General features: G+C 43.3%; 1 protein-coding gene across 1 annotated transcript in view; it reads left to right on the top strand.

Annotated features, from left to right (window-relative positions):
* Positions 1 to 23,722, top strand: part of LOC126299089 (glutamate receptor-interacting protein 1) — a 538,481-nt gene that overhangs the window by 321,393 nt on the left and 193,366 nt on the right. Inside the window, exon 6 of the mRNA XM_049990762.1 lies at positions 13,017 to 13,186. Within this exon, the coding sequence (XP_049846719.1) occupies positions 13,017 to 13,186 (170 nt within the window). The remainder of the gene's footprint in view (positions 1 to 13,016; positions 13,187 to 23,722) is intronic.

Raw genomic sequence — 23,722 nt, 5'->3', positions numbered from 1 at the left:
ATACGACAAGCACCTGCCGCGCCCGGAAAAAACGAGGGCGGGCGGACTCTTTGATGGTAATGTGGGCCTGAAAACTGGTAGCACATCCGAGCCCAGGGGAAAACAGGGACGAAAACTCAGAGCAGAGGGACTCCAGTTGCTGGTACAGAATTCATCTGACACTAATGTTATGTCATTAGCAAAGGAGAAACTGAAAGCGTTAAATGCATCTAACCAAAGCAGGTCTGCGGTATGGGAATGATCCACAACAAGAAAGGTGAGATGGTGAACAACAGATTTGTCGGAGACAGGAACGGCGAATCGACCTAGAATTGAAATCGGCTGTTTATTGCGTTTAACCAGCTTCCATGAATCATGTGTGAAGGGAGGGGAGCCCAAATGCACGCACGTTGGTGTGTTTACTAAAGTCACTGCAGCTCACGTGGCCACTTGCATTTTTAGCGGTTTGTTAAACACACACGAGTCAATTTGTTCAGGGAAACAATAATTGTAGAAGTACAATGTATGTTCATTGGTACTACTGTGTCCGCCACGTTTGAGAAGGAGTTACAGAGGAATGCAATCTGGTCATTCTTTTGGCACTTGTTGCTAACAGACCAACTCTCAGGGCACACAACACACTCGTGTTGGACGAAGCAGTACAGGCAAGATAGAAGGGGGGCATACGGCCATTGTTGTGACGTGGCCTGCTGGAGAGGTGGCCGTATCCGTCACTGCTCCACACGACACTGAGTCGAAGGTTGTACTGGTACTGCTGCAACGGCTTGTCATCCCGAACACTTGCAGAGTGCCTAGCACCGGTTGACTGAGAAACTTCTAATACCTCCTCCCCCCTACCAGAACCGTGCCCCCCCCCCCCCCCCCCCTCCAACCCGGCAGAAATCTGATCGCCTGTAGCCCGTGACACTTCAAAGAACTGTGCTATATTGAGAAAATCTGTAAACTTCGGATTCTCACATTGAAGTGCCTCGTCCAGACTTCCCTGTCTGGGGCCAGATGAATTATAACATCAAATACCATATGATCAGCATAGGATTCGTGATGGGTACTAGTGACAAATTTACACTACTGGCAATTAAAATTGCTACACCATGAAGATGACGTGCTACAGACGCGAAATTTAAGCAACAGGAAGAAAATGTTGTGATACGCAAATGTTTAGCTTTTCTGAGCATTCACACAAGGTTGGCGCCCGTGGCGACATCTACAACGTGCTGACATGAGGAAAGTTTCCAACCGATTTCTCATACATAAACAGCAGTTAACCGACGTTGCCTGGTGAAACGTTGTTGTGATGCCTCGTGTAAGGAGGAGAAATGCGTACCATCACGTTTCCGACTTTGATAACGGTCGGATTGTAGCTTATCGCGACTGCAGTTTATCGTATCGCGACATTGCTGCTCGCGTTGGTCATGATCGAATGACTGTTGGCAGAATATGGAATCGGTGGGTTCAGGAGGGTAATAAGGAACGCCGTGCTGGATCCCAACGGCCTCGTATCACTAGCAGTCCAGTTGACAGGCATCTTATCTACATGGCTGTAATGGATCGTGCAGCCACGTCCCGATCTCTGAGTCAACAGATGGGGACGTTTGCAAGACAACAACCATCTGCACGAACAGTTCGACGACGTTTGCAGCAGTTCGGAGACTATGGCTGTGGTTACCCTTGACGCTGCATCACAGACAGGAGCGCCTGCGATTGTGCACTCGACAGCGAACCTGGGTGCACGAATGGCAAAACGTCATTTTTTCGGATGAGTCCATGTTCTGTTTACAGCATCATGATTGTTGCATCCGTGTTTGGCGGCATCGCGGTCAACGCACGTTGGAAGCGTGTATTCGTCATCGACATACTCTCGCATCACCCGGCGTGATGGTATGGGGTGCCATTGGTTACACGTCTCGGTCACCTCTTGTTCGCATGACAGCACTTTGAACAGTGCACGTTACATTTCATGTGTGTTACGACCCATGGCTCTAACCTTCATTCGATCCCTGCAAAACCCTACATTTCAGCAGGATAATGCACGACCGCATGTTGCAGCTGTGGTATCATGTTGTAGCTGCATGTGTAGCTTTGCCTGTACACGCCATCCAAGCTCTGTTTCACTCAATGCGCAGGCGTATCAAGGCCGTTATTGCGGCCAGAGGTGGTTGTTCTGGGTACTGATTTCTCAGGATCTATGCACCCAAAATGCGTGGAAATGTAATCACATGTCAGTTCTAGTACAATATATTTGTCCAATGAATACCCGTTTATCATCTGCATTTCTTCTTGGTGTAACAATTTTAATGGCCAGTAGTGTACAATAATGGTTCAACCTGTGCAACTCTGCAGTCCAGGATTTGCAAGATTGGTCTGGGCATTTCCGACAACGGTAAAATTCTACCCATGTTGCAAGAACATGCGTCCTGTCACAGTAATAGGTTGAGAGAAGCTTGAACATTTCATCAAATGATAAACTGGTCGGTTCTTGCACTGATAAGTGCGCAGCGAAAGCCAGAAAAGGAAGAAAACCCTACACAAGTTCACAATGCCCATGTGAAAAACCTGAAAATGTTGGCATAATCGTGTGTCGTAGGAGTCTCAATCTTCATCCAATTTATCATATGCTGGAAAGCATATGATAAATGCTGATGGAAGAGTAACCTGCAGCGCAAACACAGGTGCCACTTGATTTAGAGTGGTGGTGAGAGCCTGCTGTTGTTCTGCAGCAGCTTGCTGCTGGGCAGTGATACATTGGAGCATGTCTTCCATCGAGGTGGCAACGGCCTTGCCGCAGTGTTCCCGTCAGATCACTGAAGTTCAGCGCTGTCAGACATGGCCAGCACTTGGATGGGTGACCATGTGGACCACCATGCACTGGTGCCATTTTTCGGGGTGCTCTCAGCCTCGTGATGCCAATTGAGGAGCTAGTCGACCGAATAGTAGTGGCTCCACTCAAAGAAAAACATCATAATGACCGGGAGAGTGGTGTGATGACCACATGCCCCTCTTACCCGCATCCTCAGCTGAGGATGACATGCCGGTTGGATGGTCCTGATGGGCCACTTGTGGCCTGACGATGGAGTGAGTGCTTCCATCAAGATGTTTGTTGGGTGACAGCACTCACGCTAACATGCGAAGAAAATGTAACCATTACTCATGGTCAACTTTGCTATAGCAAGAAAAAACACAATTTATGGAACATATAACTTTACAGAGCAATACATAAGATAAAATGAAGTACAGATTGTGCGTAGCTCTGAACACATTGACTGGACAACAGTAATAATACACTCCTGGAAATGGGAAAAAGAACACATAGACACCGGTGTGTCAGACCCACCATACTTGCTCCGGACACTGCGAGAGGGCTGTACAAGCAACGATCACACGCACGGCACAGCGGACTGACCAGGAACCGCGGTGTTGGCCGTCGAATGGCGCTAGCTGCGCAGCATTTGTGCACCGCCGCCGTCAGTGTCAGCCAGTTTGCCGTGGCATACGGAGCTCCATCGCAGTCTTTAACACTGGTAGCATGCCGCGACAGCATGGACGTGAACCGTATGTGCAGTTGACGGACTTTGAGCGAGGGCGTATAGTGGGCATGCGGGAGGCCGGGTGGACGTACCGCCGAATTGCTCAACACGTGGGGCGTGAGGTCTCCACACTACATCGATGTTGTCGCCAGTGGTCGGCGGAAGGTGCACGTGCCCGTCGACCTGGGACAGGACCGCAGCGACGCTCGGATGCACGCCAAAACCGTAGGATCCTACGCAGTGCCGTAGGGGACCGCACCGCCACTTCCCAGCAAATTAGGGACACTGTTGCTCCTGGGGTATCGGCGAGGACCATCCGCAACCGTCTCCATGAAGCTGGGCTACGGTCCCGCACACCGTTAGGCCGTCTTCCGCTCATGCCCCAACATCGTGCAGCCCGCCTCCAGTGGTGTCGCGACAGGCGTGAATGTAGGGACAAATGGAGACGTGTCGTCTTCAGCGATGAGAGTCGCTTCTGCCTTGGTGCCAATGATGGTCGTATGTGAGTTTGGCGCCGTGCAGGTGAGCGCCACAATCAGGACTGCATACGACCGAGGCACACAGGGCCAACACCCGGCATCATGGTGTGGGGAGCGATCTCCTACACTGGCCGTACACCTCTGGTGATCGTCGAGGGGACACTGAATAGTGCACGGTACATCCAAACCGTCATCGAACCCATCGTTCTAGCATTCCTAGACCGGCAAGGGAACTTGCTGTTCCAACAGGACAATGCACGTCCGCATGTATCCCGTGCCACCCAACGTGCTCTAGAAGGTGTAAGTCAACTACCCTGGCCAGCAAGATCTCCGGATCTGTCCCCCATTGAGCATATTTGGGACTGGATGAAGCGTCGTCTCACGCGGTCTGCACGTCCAGCACGAACGCTGGTCCAACTGAGGCGCCAGGTGGAAATGGCATGGCAAGCGGTTCCACAGGACTACATCCAGCATCGCTACGATCGTCTCCATGGGAGAATAGCAGCCTGCATTGCTGCGAAAGGTGGATATACACTGTACTAGTGCCGAAATTGTGCATGCTCTGTTGCCTGTTGCTATGTGCCTTGTGGTTCTGTCAGTGTGATCATGTGATGTATCTGACCCCAGGAATGTGTCAATAAAGTTTCCCCTTCCTGGGACAATGAATTCACGGTGTTCTTATTTCAATTTCCAGGATTGTAGTTACAGGATAGGAAGAATTTCTGTATGGTGCAAATAGTGGCAGTTGGCACTAAACAAAAGAAAGTGCGAGGTTTTCCACATCGGTACTAAAAGAAATCCAATAAATTTTGGGTATACGATAAATTGCACAAATCTAAGGGCTGTCAATTCTACTAAATACTTAGTAATTACAATTATGATCAACTTAAATTGGAAAGACCACATAGATAATATTGTGGGGAAGGCAAAACAAAGACTGCACTTTGTTGGCAGAACACTTGGAAGATGCAACAAACCCACTAAAGAGACATCCGACATTACACTTGCCTGTGCTCTGCTGGAATATTGCTGCATGGTGTGGGATCCTTACCAGGTAGGATTGATGGAGGACATTGAAAAAGTGCAAAGAAGGGCAGCTTGTTTTGTGTTATCGTGCCATAGGGGTGAGAGTGTCACTGATATGATACGTGAGTTGGGGTGGCAGTCACTGAAACAAAGGTGTTGCCCTTTGCAGCAAGATCTATTTACGAATTTTCAATCACCAAGTTTCTCTTCCTAATGCAAAAATATTTTGTTGACACCCACCTACGTAGGGAGAAAGGATCATGATAATAAAATAAGAGAAATCAGAGCTCAAACTGAAAGATTTAGGTGTGCCTTTTTCCCATTCGCCATTCCAGGGTGGATTGGTAGAGAAGTAGTATGAAAATGGTTTGATGAACCCTCTGCCAGGCACTTAACTGTGAATTGAAGAGTAACCATGTAGATGTAGATGTAGTTGTAGATGTAGAATAGCGCAAGCACTCGTTTGTGATCATATAATACTGTTTCTTTGGTGGCTCTCCAGAACATGTCAGGGGGCTGACCTACAAGGACTCTAGAAGTGGGCCTGTGAACTGTATTTATGCACGATCTTGGAAATTGTGCATGTCATGAGTGAAAGTACATCCGATTTACTTTCGTGTATGACTGAGTACGAAAGAAAATCACTGCCACTGATGTTGTATCAGTTCTCACATATGACAAAGTGGTATTTCAACAATTTCACAGTTTGTTGTGGTTACTAGATAGGTTTTGTCTTAGGGTAGCCTATAGAAAGGTTTTGGTCTTTCCTCACTCCTCATGAACAAGATGCAAACAGTTATCAGAATCACTTAAAGAAAGTTTACTGGATATTGTGGATAATTCAGATAAAGTTATATCTCAGAGCTATGTTGGTGTAAGTGTAGTCACTCGGGTGTACAGACATGAAATTAGAGCACCTAGCATTTCAGTTTTGGATGTCTGTATTCAGTCATGTTACATCACATGTTGACATATTCTGAAGTCAATTACAAAAATGAGCAGTTGACCCACTGACTGTACAACAAGGGACAGACCATTTCAAAAGAGTCATGTAGGATATCCAGCATAGCACCATTGATACAATTCCAAGGCACAGAGAGCTACGTCATCCTGCAAAGAGACAGAGACAGGGAAACAAAATTCTATAAGCTGTTGTGGCAAAAGAAGTGTGTGACACAATTATTGCTTAGGTGATGGAATACTTTGATTTCTCAGGGCATTTTATCACTGCAACTTTATTTCATTGTGAAATGTTTATTTTGTACTCAACTCAATTTCTGCAAACATTTCTGTCTAGCTATTGTGAAGTATATCCCTTCCCTAAATGCAATAAACTGAGAATAGCACTTCAGGTACCATACACGAGGAATGAGTTTAGAGTACACATGTGTTGCTGTATTTGTGCAATTCCTGCTCAGAAGTAATTGGCAGGAGCCTTTTAGGGAAAGAATGAAACTCCTAAAAGTGATTGCTACCACATCAGTAACAAAGTCTTTCTCTGCCCTGAAGGGAACAAAAACTCTTTTTGTGAACCATTATGAGCCAAACCCCCCCCCCCCCCCCAATGAATCATGGACCTTGCTGTTGGTGGGGAGGCTTGCATGCCTCAGCGATACAGATGGCCGTACAGTAGGTGCAACGGCAGCGGAGGGGTATCTGTTGAGAGGCCAGACAAACATGTGGTTCCTGAAGAGGGGCAGCAGCCTTTCCAGTAGTTGCAGGGGCAATAGTCTGGATGATTGACTGATCTGGCCCTGCAACAATAACCAAAACGGCCTTGCTGTGATGGTACTGCGAACGGCTGAAAGCAAGGGGAAACTACAGCCGTAATTTTTCCCGAGGACATGCAGCTTTACTGTATGATTAAATGATGATGGCATCCTCTTGGGTAAAATATTCCGGAGGTAAAATAGTGCCCCATTCGGATCTCCGGGCGGGGACTACTCAGGAGGATGTCGTTATCAGGAGAAAGAAAACTGGCGTTCTACGGATCGGAGCGTGGAATGTCAGATCCCTTAATCGGGCAGGTAGGTTAGAAAATTTAAAAAGGGAAATGGATAGGTTAAAGTTAGATATAGTGGAAATTAGTGAAGTTCGGTGGCAGGAGGAACAAGACTTCTGGTCAGGTGATTACAGGGTTATAAACACAAAATCAAATAAGGGTAATGCAGGAGTAGGTTTAATAATGAATAGGAAAATAGGAATGCGGGCAAGCTACTACAAACAGCATAGTGAACGCATTATTGTGGCCAAGATAGACACAAAGCCCATGCCTACTACAGTAGTACAAGTTTATATGCCAACTAGCTCTGCAGATGATGAAGAAATTGATGAAATGTATGATGAGATAAAAAAAATTATTCAGGTAGTGAAGGGAGATGATAATTTAACAGTCATGGGTGACTGGAACTCGTCAGTAGGAAAAGGGAGAGAAGGAAACATAGTAGGTGATTATGGATTGGGGCTAAGAAATGAAAGAGGAAGCCGTCTGGTAGAATTTTGCACAGAGCATAACTTAATCATAGCTAACACTTGGTTCAAGAATCATAAAAGAAGGTTGTATACATGGAAGAATCCTGGAGATACTAAAAGGTATCAGATAGATTATATAATTGTATACAGAGATTTAGGAATCAGGTTTTAAATTGTAGGACATTTCCAGGGGCAGATATGGACTCTGACCACAATCTATTGGTTATGACCTGTAGATTAAAACTGAAGAAACTGCAAAAAGGTGGGAATTTTAGGACATGGGATCTGGATAAGTTGAAAGAACCAGAGGTTGTACAGAGTTTCAAGGAGAGCATAAGGGAACAATTGACAGGAATGGGGGAAAGAAACAGAGTAGAAGAACAATGGGTAGCTCTGAGGGATGAAGTAGTGAAGGCAGCAGATGATAAAGTAGGTAAAAAGACGAGGGCTGCTAGAAATCCTTGGGTAACAGAAGAAATATTGAATTTAATTGATGAAAGGAGAAAATATAAAAATGCAGTAAATGAAGCAGTCAAAAAGGAATGAGATCGACAGGAAGTGCAAAATGGCTAAACAGGGATGGCTAGAGGACAAATGTAAGGATGTAGAAGCTTATCTCACTAGGGGTAAGATAGATACTGCCTACAAGAAAATTAAAGAGACCTTTGGAGAGAAGAGAACCACGTGTATGAATATCAATAGCTCAGATGCCAACCCAGTTATAAGCAAAAAAGGGAAGGCAGAAAGGTGGATGGAGTATATAGAAGGTTTATACAAGGGCGATGTACTTGAGGACAATATTATGGAAATGGAAGAGGATGTAGATGAAGACGAAACGGGAGATAAGATACTGCATGAAGAGTTTGACAGAGCACTGAAAGACCTGAGTCGAAACAAGGCCCCCGGAGTAGACAACATTCCATTAGAACTACTGACGGCCTTGGGAGAGCCAGTCATGACAAAACTCTACCAGCTGGTGAGCAAGATGTATGAGACACGCTAAATACCCTCAGACTTCAAGAAGAATATAATAATTCCAATCCCAAAGAAAGCAGGTGCTGACAGACGTGAAAATTACCGAACTATCAGTTTAATAAGTCACAGCTGCAAAACACTAACACGAATTCTTTACAGACGAATGTAAAAACTAGTAGAAGCCAGCCTCAGGGAAGATCACTTTGGATTCCGTAGAAATGTTGGAACACGTCAGGCAATATTGACTCTACGACTTATCTTAGAAGCTAGATTAAGGAAGGGCAAACCTATGTTTCTAACATTTGTAGACTTAGAGAAAGCTTTTGACAATGTTGACTGGAATACTCTCTATAAAATTCTGAAGGTGGCAGGGGTAAAATACAGGGAGCGAAAGACTATTTACAATGTGTACAGAAACCAGATGGCAGTTACAAAAAGATGAGGAGCATGAAAGGGAATCAGTGGTTGGGAAGGGAGTGAGATAGGGTTGTAGTCTCTCCTCAATGTTATTCAATCTGTACATTGAGCAAGCAGTAAAGGAAACAAAACAAAAATTTCTAGCAGGAATTAAAATCCATGGAGAAGAAATAAAAACTTTGAGGTTCACTGATGACATTGTAATTCTGTCAGATACAGCAAAGGACTTGGAAGAGCAGTTGAACGGAATGGACAGTGTCTTGAAAGGAGGATATAAGATGAACATCAACAAAAGCAAAACGAGGATAATGGAATGTAGTCAAATTAAATCGGATGATGCTGAGGGAATTAGATTAGGAAATGAGACACTTAAAGTAGTAAAGGAGTTTTGCTATTTAGGAAGTAAAATAACTGATGATGGTTGAAGTAGAGAGGATATAAAATGTAGACTGGCAATGGCAAGGAAAGTGTTTCTGAAGAAGAGAAATTTGTTAACATTGAATATAGATTTATGTATCAGGAAGTATTTGTATGGAGTGTAGCCATGTATGGAAGTGAAACACGGACGATAACTAGTTTGAACAAGAAGAGAATAGAAGCTTTCGAAATGTGATGCTACAGAAGAATGCTGAAGATAAGGTGGATAGATCACTTAACTAATGAGGAGGTATTGAATAGGATTGGGGAGAAGAGAAGTTTGTGGCACAACTTGACTAGAAGAAGGGATCGGTTGGTAGGACATGTTTTGAGGCATCATGGGATCACAGATTTTGCATTGGAGGACAGCGTGGAGGGTAAAAACCGTAGAGGGAGACCAAGAGATGAATACACTAAGCAGATTCAGAAGGATGTAGGTTGCAGTAGGTACTGGGAGATGAAGAAGCTTGCACAGGATAGAGTAGCATGGAGAGCTGCATCAAACCAGTCTCTGGACTGAAGACAACAACAACAACATGAGCCAACAGTGGCTAGTAGTGCTAGCTGCACTTTCCATTGAGAAAGACTTCCTATGCAGCATTGTGTACTTGAATGAATGTGTCTCTGACAGACTCTTTGCTCTTAAGGAGAGGTGAATGGATTTTTCATACAAATATTTGTCATAAGGTAAGGTTATTTCTGTACAGAAATTATTTTATTTATTCAGTTTTAGACTTTTTATGTTAGTTATTTAGAATTTTGTGGTCCAGCTCCAGTGAAATCTCTAGACAAAACTCTGCAAACTGCCACTGCTACTGTTGGTCTTTTTGTCTGTCGCTTCCACTGTTCATGATGTATGTCAATCTATTTTCATTTTATATCTGTAAGTCACAATGGCTCTCAACTCTTCTCTCTTCCCTTACCCATTTACCCATTTTTCTGCCCCTGATAATTGTTGTCAGTGCATGACCATCGATTGTTCAGAAATTGTTAATTTTTGAATTACTTACACATTAAAGCTTCATTTTTAAACATTTTGATGTGATGTAACATATGCAGAGTATAAAGAAATATTCCAAAAAAAGTAATTTAGCCATTAGAGAGCAATATAAAAAGAACATAAAAGAAAAGTGTTCAGATGAACACTTTACTGAGGTTATATGATGTTAGGGCTTTATCCAATTTATTGTATGAAACAGGGAAGAATGTTTCATGACAATACGAGGCATGAACCAAAGCAGAAAGGATCAGTAAATAACTAAATAAATAGAGTTTGATGTAAGTGACCACAACATACACAATCACTGATAGGAGAACAATGTGCCACAGATAGTACTGCAGTCATAGTCTAAAGGAAAGGAATTTGAAGAACAAGGAGGAACTGGATTCAAGCACTGCAGCTGCTGACTTGCACAGACTATCTAGAAATTTAATATAAATTGTTATAGCTCATGTTAAAAAGTAAGATGAGTCTTATAATGGGCATATAAAGTTTAGAACTACTGGACAGAGCAAATTTTCCTGACACATGCCATGAGATAATGCCATACTGTAAAATATCACAATGCACCTCCTGGGAAAGGACTCATCTACCTCAAACAATCCGTGATAACTCATATAAATGGTACACAAACATACTAAAAACCCATCACAAAAGCGCTACTGAGTGATGTAGGTTATCACTTACATAAATTCAAAGGAATTGCAGAAATTTCCTGCAGATTAAAACCATATTTCAGACCAAGACTGGAACCTTTCCCTTTCACAGAAAAGTGCTCTACCGTCTGAGCTACCCAAGCACATGCTAGAGAGCTCTTGTCCATGAAAGGTAAAGGTGCTGATTTCAAATCTCAGTCCAGCAAACTGTTTTAAACTGCCAGTAAGTTTAATATCAGTGCACAGTCCATTGTAGAGGGAAAATTAATTCTGGAAAGGAATAGCTGTCTGTTTTTGGGAGTATTCTGGTTAAATAAAAGTTTCTTTTTAATGGCCTAATTTAATAGGTGCAAGGTTCTGTAAAAAATGACTTTTAGGTTTGTTTTTGTCAACAGTATGAAAGAAGCAATCTGTGTTGACAATATAATATGGCGCAACTTCATATTAATATACAGAATATCAGAGTAGACTGAAACACCTATAAATAAATAAAAATCTTGTGTTAATCTGTTGTACATTAAATGCAGTTTAATGGAGCACAATTACAAGCAATGTATTCTTCAAAATTCAAAAATACTCGCTATTTCATGTCAGTGATCTGTTATTTCCAGTGCCTTAAAAGTACTGCCCAATTGTGCAAACATAATCCTAAACAGTATTCCTATTTTCAGTAAAAAAAAAAAATGCTAATTGTTTGGTTTCCCTGAAAAACTCAGAACTGCTTGTTCAGACCCTGAAATCACAGAGGGCATAGAATGTGTGATACATGTTATGTTGGAAAACTGCCTCTGAAAATGATGTGTGACATGAGCACAAACTGATTTCATCCTCATGTCAGTGGTGGGCTGCAAAAATTCATCTCGTGTGGTATTGGTGCCATTGATCATACAGATGATCTAAATTATGGAGCTTGTTCAAGCTGTCAAATGATGACTCACTCGTAACACACATCTATTTGCTAATACAAATGCATTCTGAACTCAGAAAAAACTTTGTGGAAATACCTTAGTCATGGATGTTCAGAGTTTGTTTCATTCAATGTAACAAAATGTGGAGGTTTTTACTGCAGCCCTTTATGAATTCACTAAATGGATGCACATAAGGGGCAGTCAAATGAAAACTGAACACCTGCCACAATGGGACCAGATGATCAGTTCCTATTCTGTTGGATGCGGTCAGCCACTGACATATCCACTACCACACCTACTCTTGCACTTACTTGTCTGACTGAAATTGACATTGATCTACATCTTTCTTCAGGTTGCTGAAGATGTGAAAATCACATGGTGGAAGATCTGGGCTGTACAGATGTTGCAGTGTCTCCCAACCACTGAAGCATAGCATTCATCCAATAAGCAATGTGGACACAGGCAATATCGTGCAACAGGGTGATTCCATCTGACAACCTTCTGACAGCCTGAATTCAAACAGCAGAGCCAAAAGTGGAAACATCCCACATTTCTCCCCACCACAAAAATCCAAAACTGTTCACACAAGTTCTGGTAAGGTCATGATGAATCTCTTCAACTGCAGGGGCCCTCAGCTTATCAAGTTCCTTGAGCACAGAACCACAATCAGTGCACAGCACTATGAAGATGCTGTGATGTGCCATGAAGTCAGAACTCCCAAGATTGCTGTCAGATGACTCATCCTGTTGCACAATAATGTCTGACCCCACAATGACAATTGAAGGCTACACTTCAGTGATTTGACTGGAAACACTGCAACATCCTGCATACAATCCAAATCTGTGATTTTCACATCTTTGACAACATGAAGAAAGATGTGCATGGACATTCATTTTAGTCAGATGAGGAAGAGTCAATCTGACAGCAGCCAACCATGCTCTATGAAACAGTGGGATAAATTTCTTAACACATATGGTGAGTACTTTTGAATGGAACCATTCCATGGTCCCATTGTGGTGGGTGTTCAGATTTCATTTGACTCCCCCTCATGATATTACCTTACTATTCTGCATTTGACCATTGCTTTATATCACAGTAGGTAAAATATGGCTGCAGTACACATAGCTGTTGTCTGTTCCTAGGTGTGGAGCTCTGCATGTGGGGGACAGGATATTGGCTGTCGCAGACACACGAATCGAAGGCAGCAGCATGACGGCAGCTGAAGTTTCAAATTTGCTGCATGGAAACACAATTGTCCTCGAGATACTGCCTGTGTCTCGGATAGGCTGTGGAGACTGGTACAACAAAACTGGTGAGTCTCTGCCTGTAGTCAACAAGATGCATGACATCACCAGTGAGAGGTGATGCAAGATATATCTGTAGTAACCAAGTAATACATAAAACCAATCCAAGTAACTTGAATATGGCTTTCAACGTAACAAGACATAAGAATCATGCAGATGGTGCAACACAAGTGATGCACAGAAAATAATGAGGGTGAGTCAGCACTGCTCCATGTGTATATATGTGTAAGTTGCAGTATATGGAGCAGCAGAGACCTTGCTGTGTGCAGGCTTCCTACAGGCACACGTGGCCATCCAGCTGATCAAGTGCCCAGGCGACAGAGGAAGTGACAGTGGCCCAATGAAAGACACTTCCATCAGATAAAGAGCACTGGCATCTGGTGCCAATGTTGGGGGTGGGAAAATGTGCTGGGCAGGTACCAGAGCATAGGGCTGGACTGTGCAGAGATGTGGGCATGCCCAAGAGCATTGTGCCCATATGGCGCCCGACAACAGCACCTGGGAGGAGAGTGCCATCGCCATCTCTCCATCATCCTCAGCAGGCAGGTCCCAGTGTGGAGGAGATGGGGCTGAACCCACAGGTGAAAATGGCTGAGGTGATGCTTTTGAGGGGGTTTGGTGGGGGTGGCCTGACTGGAACAGCAGGTTGCTTCAATGTGCTGGAGGCCAGAGACAGACCATCACTCAGTGCCGGAAAGTTGGAACCCCATGACACCACACCTGGAGGAGGCAACCAACAGGACAGGGGTGCCTCCACAGCAGGCAATGTCTGGCTTGAGGTGGAGGATGGTGGGATGAGCTGCAGCCATGTGGGCCACACCCACAAATCAATCAATTCTGGTGGTAAGTGGGGACACCTGATCAAAGTGGTTTGCCACCAGCCTGTTGGTTATATGAACATCACAAAGATAGCATCAACCAACCCATCGAGCCCACACCAGCAATCTCAGCGTGAAGGGCCCAGATGAACCCAGTCGTAGCAGGTGCAGCACAGCCCACAGGAGACAGAGGACCACATGTGGCTGCTGGCCGTGGAGCAACTCAGCTGGGCCCTGTTCCCCCATAGGCATGAAGCAATATGTGCTCAGAAAACGGTGAAGGGCGTCATCTGATGGAGAATTCACCATAGAATTTTTGATTTTGGCCTTGAATGTCATTCCACCTCGCCATTTGATTAGGGGTGGAATGGTAGAGCCATAACATGACGAATGCCATGACTGGAACAAAACAATTGGAAGGTGTAAGAAATGAACTGGGGCCAATTATCAGAATCTAAGGTGCAAGGCAACCTCTCAATAGAAAAAACCCTAAAAATCTTATGAACTGTGACCTCAGCCAATGTTAACACACTCCAGAGAATGTAAGGAAAGCAGGAAAATGCATCCACAACAAAAAGTCAATAGCCAATCCCTGCCCAAAAACATGTTCCTAGCTAAGAATGTAGTGTGCAAAATTCCCCAATGGCCCTGGTGAACCTCATGCCATAATGTGGTGGAATGACTACCCTGGGAGAAAGGTTTTCCATGGACAACAGCAAAACAGCATCAAAAGCAGAGAGATGATATCACAAGGATAGATAGCTGTACAGGGATCCGATGCCTGATCCAGCAGTTTATTTCGACAACCCTGTTGAAAAAAGCCAAACCACCAGGTGGAGAACTGGGCCAGTGGCAATGGCAGCTGATATGCATCAGCTAGTAATTGGGAAACCCTCAACTGTGGCTTGCATTTCAGTATCAAGATGGAAGAAAAGCAATTCTTCATGATCAAAGTCAGGACAAAGGTGGGACAAGGCATCTGCATTGGCATATTTCAATGTAGGTTGAAAGGCAAGGAAGTGTGAAGTTAAATGAGGAAATCAAGGGTTTATGATCAGTAATAAGTGAAACTTTGTGCAATACACAAAAACATTAAATATACAGGGTGTCCCAGCAATCTTGTCCACCCAAAATATCTCTGGAACAATAACAGCTAATGGAAAATGACTTTCACCGGTATCAATGTAGGGCTGGGGCCCATGAATGTACATATTTGGTAACATTCTAAAACGAAATCATATGTGTTTTTTTACACAAACTTATGTTTTTTTAAATGGACCACACATGTCAATCACATCGCGATTACGGGCAGCATGGGGTTCATGCCTGAGTGTCAGGACTTGCGCTAGCAGCACATGTCGGGTATTTCAGGTGTCAACTTCTCGTCTCAATATCTCAGGATGTAATAGGAATATTGTGATGCAATCAATGCCGTTGTGTATGTGCTTTGTCATGCTATGGATTGCTGAAGAAAAAATATAGGATGTCCATTTAAAAAAACTTAAGTTTGTGTTAAAAAAACACATATGCTTTCGTTTTAGAATGTTTCCAAATATGTAAATTCATGGGCCCCAGCCCTAAGTTGATACTGGTGAAAGTCGTTTTCCAATAGCTGTTATTGTTCCAGAGATATTTTGGGTGGACAAGATAGCTGGGACACCCTGTATATTGCAAGAGCCTTGTTATCTACCTGAGAGTAACATCTTTGCATTGGAGTGAGAGATTTAAAGGGAAAAGCAATAGGTCGTTCAGAGCCATCAGCATATCTGTGTGTTAGGACCACACTGATGCCATGCTATGACGTGCCAATCAACAAAACTATATGCTGGGCCAGAGAGAACATAGCTAAATGAGAGGTTGAGAGTAGTTTGGATTTCAATGTTTGAAGAGCACATTCACAGTTCGGGCTCCAGCAAAAAGGTACATTGTTGTGTAACAAGGCATGCTATGAGTGGGGCAATGAGGCCACCATGGCAGGAATTTTTGGTAGCAACCTGTCTTCCCTAGGAAAGCCTGAAGCTTCTTTGTGGACAAGGAGCAAGGCACAGATGTAACAGTGGAGATGTGGTCTGGCAGAGGGCAAACTCCATCCCACAAGACCTTGAACTCCAGAGCAGTCAGCATATCTGTGTGTTAGGACCACACTGATGCCATGCTATGAGGTGTCAATCAACAAAACTATATGCTGGTCCAGAAAGAACATAGCTAAATGTAGGTTGAGAAAACTGAGATTTCATGAGGTTCCACCATAAGCCTGTGGACTGTAGGACAGAAAACAGAGTTTGCAAATTTTTCAAGTGCTCAGCCATGGAGGAGGCCATGACAACAATATCACCCAGATAATTAATGTAACATGGGGCAGACACAATCAGTTGTTCTAAAAGTTGTGGGAAAATAGTGGGGATGCTAGCCACACCAAAAGAAAGATGTCAGTATTCATAAAGACCAAAAGAAGTATTAAAAACCAGCACTCTTTGAGACTCTTCACCCACAAGAACCTGCAGATAAGCTTCAGACAAACCAGTTTCAGAAAAGTGCTGGCCACCCGATATTTTTGACAATAGTCCCTCCTGGTGTGGGAGAGAATACATATCCATAATTGACTATGTGTTGACAGCAGTACTGAAGCAGTACTGAAGTTGCTACTGAGGCAAATTTTCTACAACAGTTTCCAAACTACAACCAGCGGAGATGACCATTTACTAGCCATAACAGGTTGCACCACCTCTAGAGTCTGAAGTCTGTCCAATTCTGCTTTCACTTGATCCTTTGGGGCAACACAGGAATTAGGATGTGCTCAACAAAAACAAGGCCAAGTCATGGATTTCAAAGAAATATGCGCAGAAAAATTTGCAACACACCATATACCTTCAGAAAACAAGTCTGAAAACTCCCCACACAGTGTTTCCAGTTAGTTGAGAATATGATACCTGATTGGATACAAGGTGACTGCGTTGGTGATAGAAAATCCAAAAGCCTGCAATGCTTCCATCCCAAACAAGTTCTCAACATTGGTATCAACAACCACCAAACATGTAATGGAACAAGTCACTGACCTGTAAGAGGCAGATACCATAAATTGTCCCAACAGTGCTATGTTATGTTTGCTATAACTGACCAGCTTCTGCATGACTGGTGTCAAGGGCAGCGAGCCTAAAGTCACACAGGTTTTATAATTCAATAAAATCACTGCAGCACCTACGCCAATCTGCAACCGGAGCACTATGCGAAAAACACTTTACTCTGTAAACAACTTCGGAGAAGTCAGAAGCACTGGAGTCACACAGTTTACATCCATATCCTGAGCAACCTTCAGCAAACAATGCATGGAGACAATTTGGCCTTTCTTCTGGCAAGAATTAAAAGCAGCCCAACACTTATGGCATGCCAAACATTCATGCTGTACAAAACAGAAAGAACATAATGGAAACAGAGAAAACTGAGGTTGTCACAGCTGCTTGTGCTGGCCTTGGTCTGCTGGACACTGAGCCCACATGTTTACTGGTCACCACTGCCACTTCCCTGTGCAAGTTATCTGTCATCCTAGTGGGCACATCTTGTGACGCTACTGCCACATTGCCCCATGCTTCAATTTGGTTGCCTGCTGCCCAATAAACCATAAAAAATTCTGCTATTTGCAAAACTTCTGCCAACAGGGCTTTCTCACACAATAAAGCCTTCTGGTGCACTTCCTTGTCCATAGCTAGACAGATAATTGCATCACAAACCATAGCATCTGCATAAGAGTCATCATGGGCATCAGTAACAAATTGGCAGTTACCGCTAAGGCTGTGAGGTTTAGCTGCCCAGGCCCTGTATGTCTGGTTTGGTTTCTTGCAGCATTGGTGGAATTCAGCTTGCACCACTATGACATGCATTCATTTTCAATAGTAGTTGGACAATAAACTGCACATGTGATCAGAACTAAGAGCTTCCAGTTCTTGTAAATGGGCAAGCTGACACAGTAATTGATACACATTCGGTAGAATCCACAAGAGGAATAATGGATTTGCACAAATTTGAGTTTGTCACACTGAAAGCCAAAAAATGCTGTATGTGACTTTTTTTGTAAGCTTCCCAATCCTTGGCTGAATCATTGTATGGAGAAAAAGTGGGTGGACAGACCTGTCTGTTAATGGAAGTCAACAAAGTGGTCACTACCAAAATAAGCTGTTCAATCAGGGCCAGTACCATGGCATCCATAATCACTAAACCTGATGAAACTGCACTTAAGGACTGCACACACAGAAATCATTCCAAACTCTTTGTAAATCATGTAGTAACCAAATAATACACTAAACCTATTCAAATAACACAAATATGGATTTATTCGTAAACCTCTGAATAATGATGGAAATTAGTCTCGTGACTCCATACATAACAAGATAAAAGTTTCCCACAGAAGCTGCAACATAAGCAATACACAGAACAACTGGTGTGAGCAGTAAAAACTAAAAGAATGTAGTGAGGATGAGTCAGCACTGCTCTGCAGCTGTGTAGGTGTGAGTCACCATTAGATGGAGCAGTCAAGACTGTGCCATGTCCGTGCTTCCTACAAGTGGCCACTAGCAGTAGGCCTGTGCTGACACAGTTGGCAGTACAAACATGTGGCAACACTATGCTCAGTGTGTTCACATCACCCACACTACAGTTGGAGTCATGAACGATGGCATTTGAGTTTAGGCTTGTTATGAGTACCTACGTCATGCATACTCTCGACAGCTAATGAGCATTCAGCAGTGTTCTGAGTGTTCTGCTCTGAAAGCCATAGCTAATGTGAGCATTAAACGTGCTTGTAGTGAATTGTCTAGTGAATTTCTATTCAACTTGTTGTGAGCTGTTGTCACTGATGGTGGTGGTAAGTGATAAATGCTGCATAAGCAAGTGAGAGACATAATTTGCTTCCTTCAAGCAGAAAGTATGCGCATATGTGTACTGCAACTGTCACTTGGAATCATCAAAAATGTCATTCCTGTCCATGCCTTGACGTGCATGAAGTGCCATCATTTGTGGATCGGACTATAATAGCAGGATACTGCAAGCAGTATCTGAGCACCATTTCATCCAGTGCCAACTTTTACAAGAAAATAAACACACACACTGCCTGAAATGTTCTCTCTTGTCAAACAGTATCCATGATCTCCTGTAGTTTCAAGTATATCAGTAACATACCATCAGATGCACCAGTGTATACTAAGAAACATCACTCCAAATCCTCTTTCCACCCTTTGAGTGTCCACGGATGGTGTTCATTCATCCCTGAAAATCTCTGTGCTCTGGAGTGGTGAGCAGATTTATAGAGCTGGAGTGATGGCTTCTGTATGCCATAGTGAGACCATGGTTCTGTACGATATGGCTGCTCATAGGTTGTCATAGGCCAGGTTTTAATTTTGAAGTGACTTGCTGCTCTGTGGCCCATCCATCTGCTGCAGTGATTTGTGATATTCAGTGGTGAGCCTCATTACCAGGTTGTTGCCTGTGGCTATTGATTTTGATGGTGGTAGTTGTTTTGCAGTGGATATAATCATGATACATACTTGACATGATGATGCAAGAAATTATCAGTGCCTGAGTGACCTCAAAGGTGGAGTTCCCATGCAACAAGCACCCACATTTCCCCCATCATCAGATCCACTGATGATTGTTAGTTGACCCCATCCTGCACCCAATTTTCATGTGGTATTATTGCACTTAGCATGGTCACTGGAGCAGTCTACCCAATTTAAGCATTGTGATTTCTGTTTTACAGTTTTTTTGTCTCTTAAATAACAGTATGGTCAATATATTTTTCCTAGTACATTATTAAACTTTCCAAAATGGATCAAATAGTCATGTTGTATATTTATTATTATTATCAGAGTGTAATGTTCCAGCAGTTAATAGTTCATTGTTTTATTATTCTTGTATTTAGCTTTTAAGTGCAAGATGTGTAATGATGCAGTCTATTGTAATGTTCCATTGTCAGAGAGGATCCAAGGGCATCAAATGCATAAAGCAGTTAAGTATCACAGACTAACTCATTCATTAGCTATAAACTGAATCTTAATTGAATAACAGATTGTGTGTGCAAATGTGGTTACTCATACACCATTATTTTGTTGGTGTCTCAATAAGAACTGACATGAAACTTTAGACTAGTCTTTTTATTAATTAGAAAGTTTAGTGATACAATAATTAACCTGAACCCAAAACACATACACTACTGGCCATTAAAATTGCTACACCATGAAGATGTCGTGCTATTGATACAAAATTTAACCGACAGGAAGAAGATGCTGTAATATGTAAACGATTAGCTTTTCAGAGCATTCACACAAGTTCGTCGCCAGTGGCAACACCTACAATGTGCTGAAATGTGGAAAATTTCCAACCGATTTCTCATACACAGACAGCAGTTGACCAGCATTGTCTGGTGAAACGTTGTTGTGATGCCCTGTGTAAGGAGGAGAAATGCGTACCATCATGTTTCTGACTTTGATAAAGGTCAGATTGTAGCCTATCGCAATAGCGGTTTATCGTATCGCAACATTGCTGCTCCCATTGGTCGGGATCCAATGACTGTTAGCAGAATATGGAATTGGTGGGTTCAGCAGGGTAACACAGAATGCCGTGCTGGATCCCAATGGCCTCGTATCACTAGCAGTCCTGATGACAGGCATCTAATCTGCATGGCTGTAAAGGATCGTGCAGCCACATCTCGATCTCAGAGTCAACAGATGGGGACATTTGCAAGACAACAACCATCTGCATGAACAGTTCGACAACGTTTGCAGCAGCATGGACTATCAGATCGGAGACCTAGGCTGCGATTACCCTTGATGCTGCGTCACAGACAGGAGCACCTGTGGTGGTGTACTCAACGACCAACCTGAGTGCACGAATGGCAAAACGTCATTTTTTCGTATGAATCCAGGTTCTGTTTACAGCATCATGATGGTCGCATCCGTGACTGGCAACATCATGGTGAATGCACATTGGAAGCATGTATTTGTCATCACCCGGCATGATGGTATGGGGTGCCATTGGTTACACGTCTCGGTCACCTCTTGTTCGCATTGACGCCACTTTGAACAGTGAACGTTAAATTTCAGATGTGTTACGACCCGTGGCTCTACCCTTCATTCGATCCATGCGAAACCCTACATTTCAGCAGGATAATGCATGACCGCATGTTGCAGATCCTGTACGAGCCTTTCTGGATACAGAAAATGTTTGACTGCTGCCCTGGCCGGCACATTCTCCAGATCTTTCACCAATTGAAAATGCCTGGTGAATGGTGGCTGAGCAACTGGCGTGTCACAATATGGCAGTCACTACTGTTGATGAACTGTTGTATCGTGTTGAAGCTGCATTGGCATCTGCATTTCTTCTTGGTGTAGCAATTTTAATTGACAGTAGTGTAATATTTAACAGAGGATATCCATAATAAAACTTTTAAAATAGTAGTGATTTCAAAAATGCTTTTGGATTAAAGAAGACTACTCACTGAAAAGCACAAGCATTGAGTTATCTATAGGTGCAAGCAAAAGGAACACAACTTGCAAGCTTTCAAAGTAATCCTATTCTGAGGCACACACACACACACACACACACACACACACACACACACACTTATGATAGGTTGTGCAGCGGGTTGTGTCTGGAGAGAGGCAGGAGGCAGGGAGAGGGATTGTGATGAGTGGCTAGCACCTCACAAGGAGGCATCCAGTTTTATGGCTGCTAGGAATGTGGGAGAGATGGGTGGCAGGAACATAGACTAGGCTTATGATGCATGATTGCTGAAGCCAGTGGGGAGCAGAGCATGCTGAACCTGATCTGGGGTCATAAAGTGGGAGAATGTGACAGCATGGGGGAAGGGGAAACTTTTGAGTGAAGGGTGTGAGGTCAATGGTTTACTGGAGATCAAGGCCCAGGCAATCACAGGAGTGGAGGATCTGTTAGGTTCAGAGAAGCTGATGGTGGAGGGAAGGATCGAGATGGTTTGGGTCTTGAAGCAGCCATCAAAATTGAACATGTTGTGCTCAACTGCATGTTGTGACACCAAATGGTCAACCATGTTCTTCGGAACAGTGTGGCAGTGGCCATTCATCCTGCCAGACAACTGGTTGGTAGTCATCCCAACATTAAAAGCTGTGCATTGTTTGCAGCAGAGTTGTTATATGACATGGCTAGTTTCACAGGTGGCCCAGCATCTGATGGGGTAGGATAAACCTGTGACAGGAAAGGAGTATGAAGTTTTGGTGAGTGAATTGGACAGATCTTGGACCTTGGTCCACTGCAGGTATACGATCCTTGTGGCAAGAGGTTAGGTGTATGAATGACATAGGTATGGACTAAGATGCAGTGTAGGTTGGGTGAGTGACAGAATACCACTGTAGGAGTGGTGGGAATGATCTTGGGTAGAATGTCTCTCACATCAAGGCATAATGAGAAATAATCCAAGCCCTGATGAAGGATATGGTTCTGTTCTTCCAGTCTGGGTGAAGATGGGGTGCTCTTTTGTAGCTGACTCTTGGATGTGGCAAGAGGATTGGGCGTGTGTGAGAATATGGCACAGATCTGTTTGTGGATTTGATTTGGGGTTAGTGACCAAGGCCTTTGTGAGACTTTCAGCATACTGGTTGAGGGATTTATTGTCACTACGGATTCACTGTCTGCAGGTGGTTGGGATATATGGAAGGGATTTTTTAGTATGGAAGAGATGGCAGCCATCACACTTCCCTACATCACCTTCAGCATGCATCACCCTATACTGGCTCTGACAACTACACATCACATGCCAAGCCTATGTACCTGCCATTCTTCATTTCTGCATTCCTAGCTCGAATACTGGCTGCCTCCCTCTAAGCCACTAGTCACCCGCCACAGTCCCTCTCTATCCATCTGCCCACCTTACCCAACACAATCCCAAGCACAGTCTAGTCCTTTTGCCAAAATGCAAGCACTGGCACTGTATGTGCAGCCAGCACTACATAGTCATGTGAGCATGTGTGTGTGTGTGTGTGTGTGTGTGTGTGTGTGTGTGTGTGTGTGTGTGTGCGCGCGCGCACGTGTGTGTGTTTTACTCTAGCTCAAAAAAGGATTGAAATCTAGCAATTTTTCTTTCTTTTGTGTGTGCCTATCGATCGCTCAATGCTTCTGCTTTACAGTGAATGGTTTCCTTTAATCCAAAAGTATTTCCTTACCACCAGAAATTTTTTACAACAATAATTTCAAAAAGGTGCAGGTCTATGGCAAAACAAAATACATGGTAATACTGAAATAGAGGATATGTGTACATCTGCTCTGAACTTTTATTAACAAGACATATAGTTTTTTTTGTTTGTTCCTACACTGTAAGTCCTTTTACAATTTGAATAAATGATGAACTAAATTTATGGAAAAATGCTCCTTTTTTAATACTGTATGATTATGGAAAATTAATTGCTCCAAATGAAAGGCAATTTTCTACTGTAATTTCCAAATAAATATACATACATGCATTTTACTGAATAGACATACTCTCTCAAGAAGATGAGCATAGTACAAAAAAATAATCAAGCAATATGAATGCAGGAATTTTTACTCTCTTTGAAAAGTGTGCTCAATTTTGGATTTGGTAGTAAGGTTTCCCAATCTCAGATAACATTCTAAATTATTTCACTAAAAGTAGTAAGAGAGGTTTCTACATTTACTTGTTGAAATATCTGCTTTACACATTGCAAAAGGAATGTCATAATAAAATAT

The sequence above is a fragment of the Schistocerca gregaria genome, chromosome X, assembly GCF_023897955.1.
Source record: "Schistocerca gregaria isolate iqSchGreg1 chromosome X, iqSchGreg1.2, whole genome shotgun sequence".
NCBI classification, from domain to species: Eukaryota; Metazoa; Arthropoda; class Insecta; order Orthoptera; family Acrididae; genus Schistocerca; species Schistocerca gregaria.
This window is presented reverse-complemented; position numbering and strand designations above follow the sequence as displayed.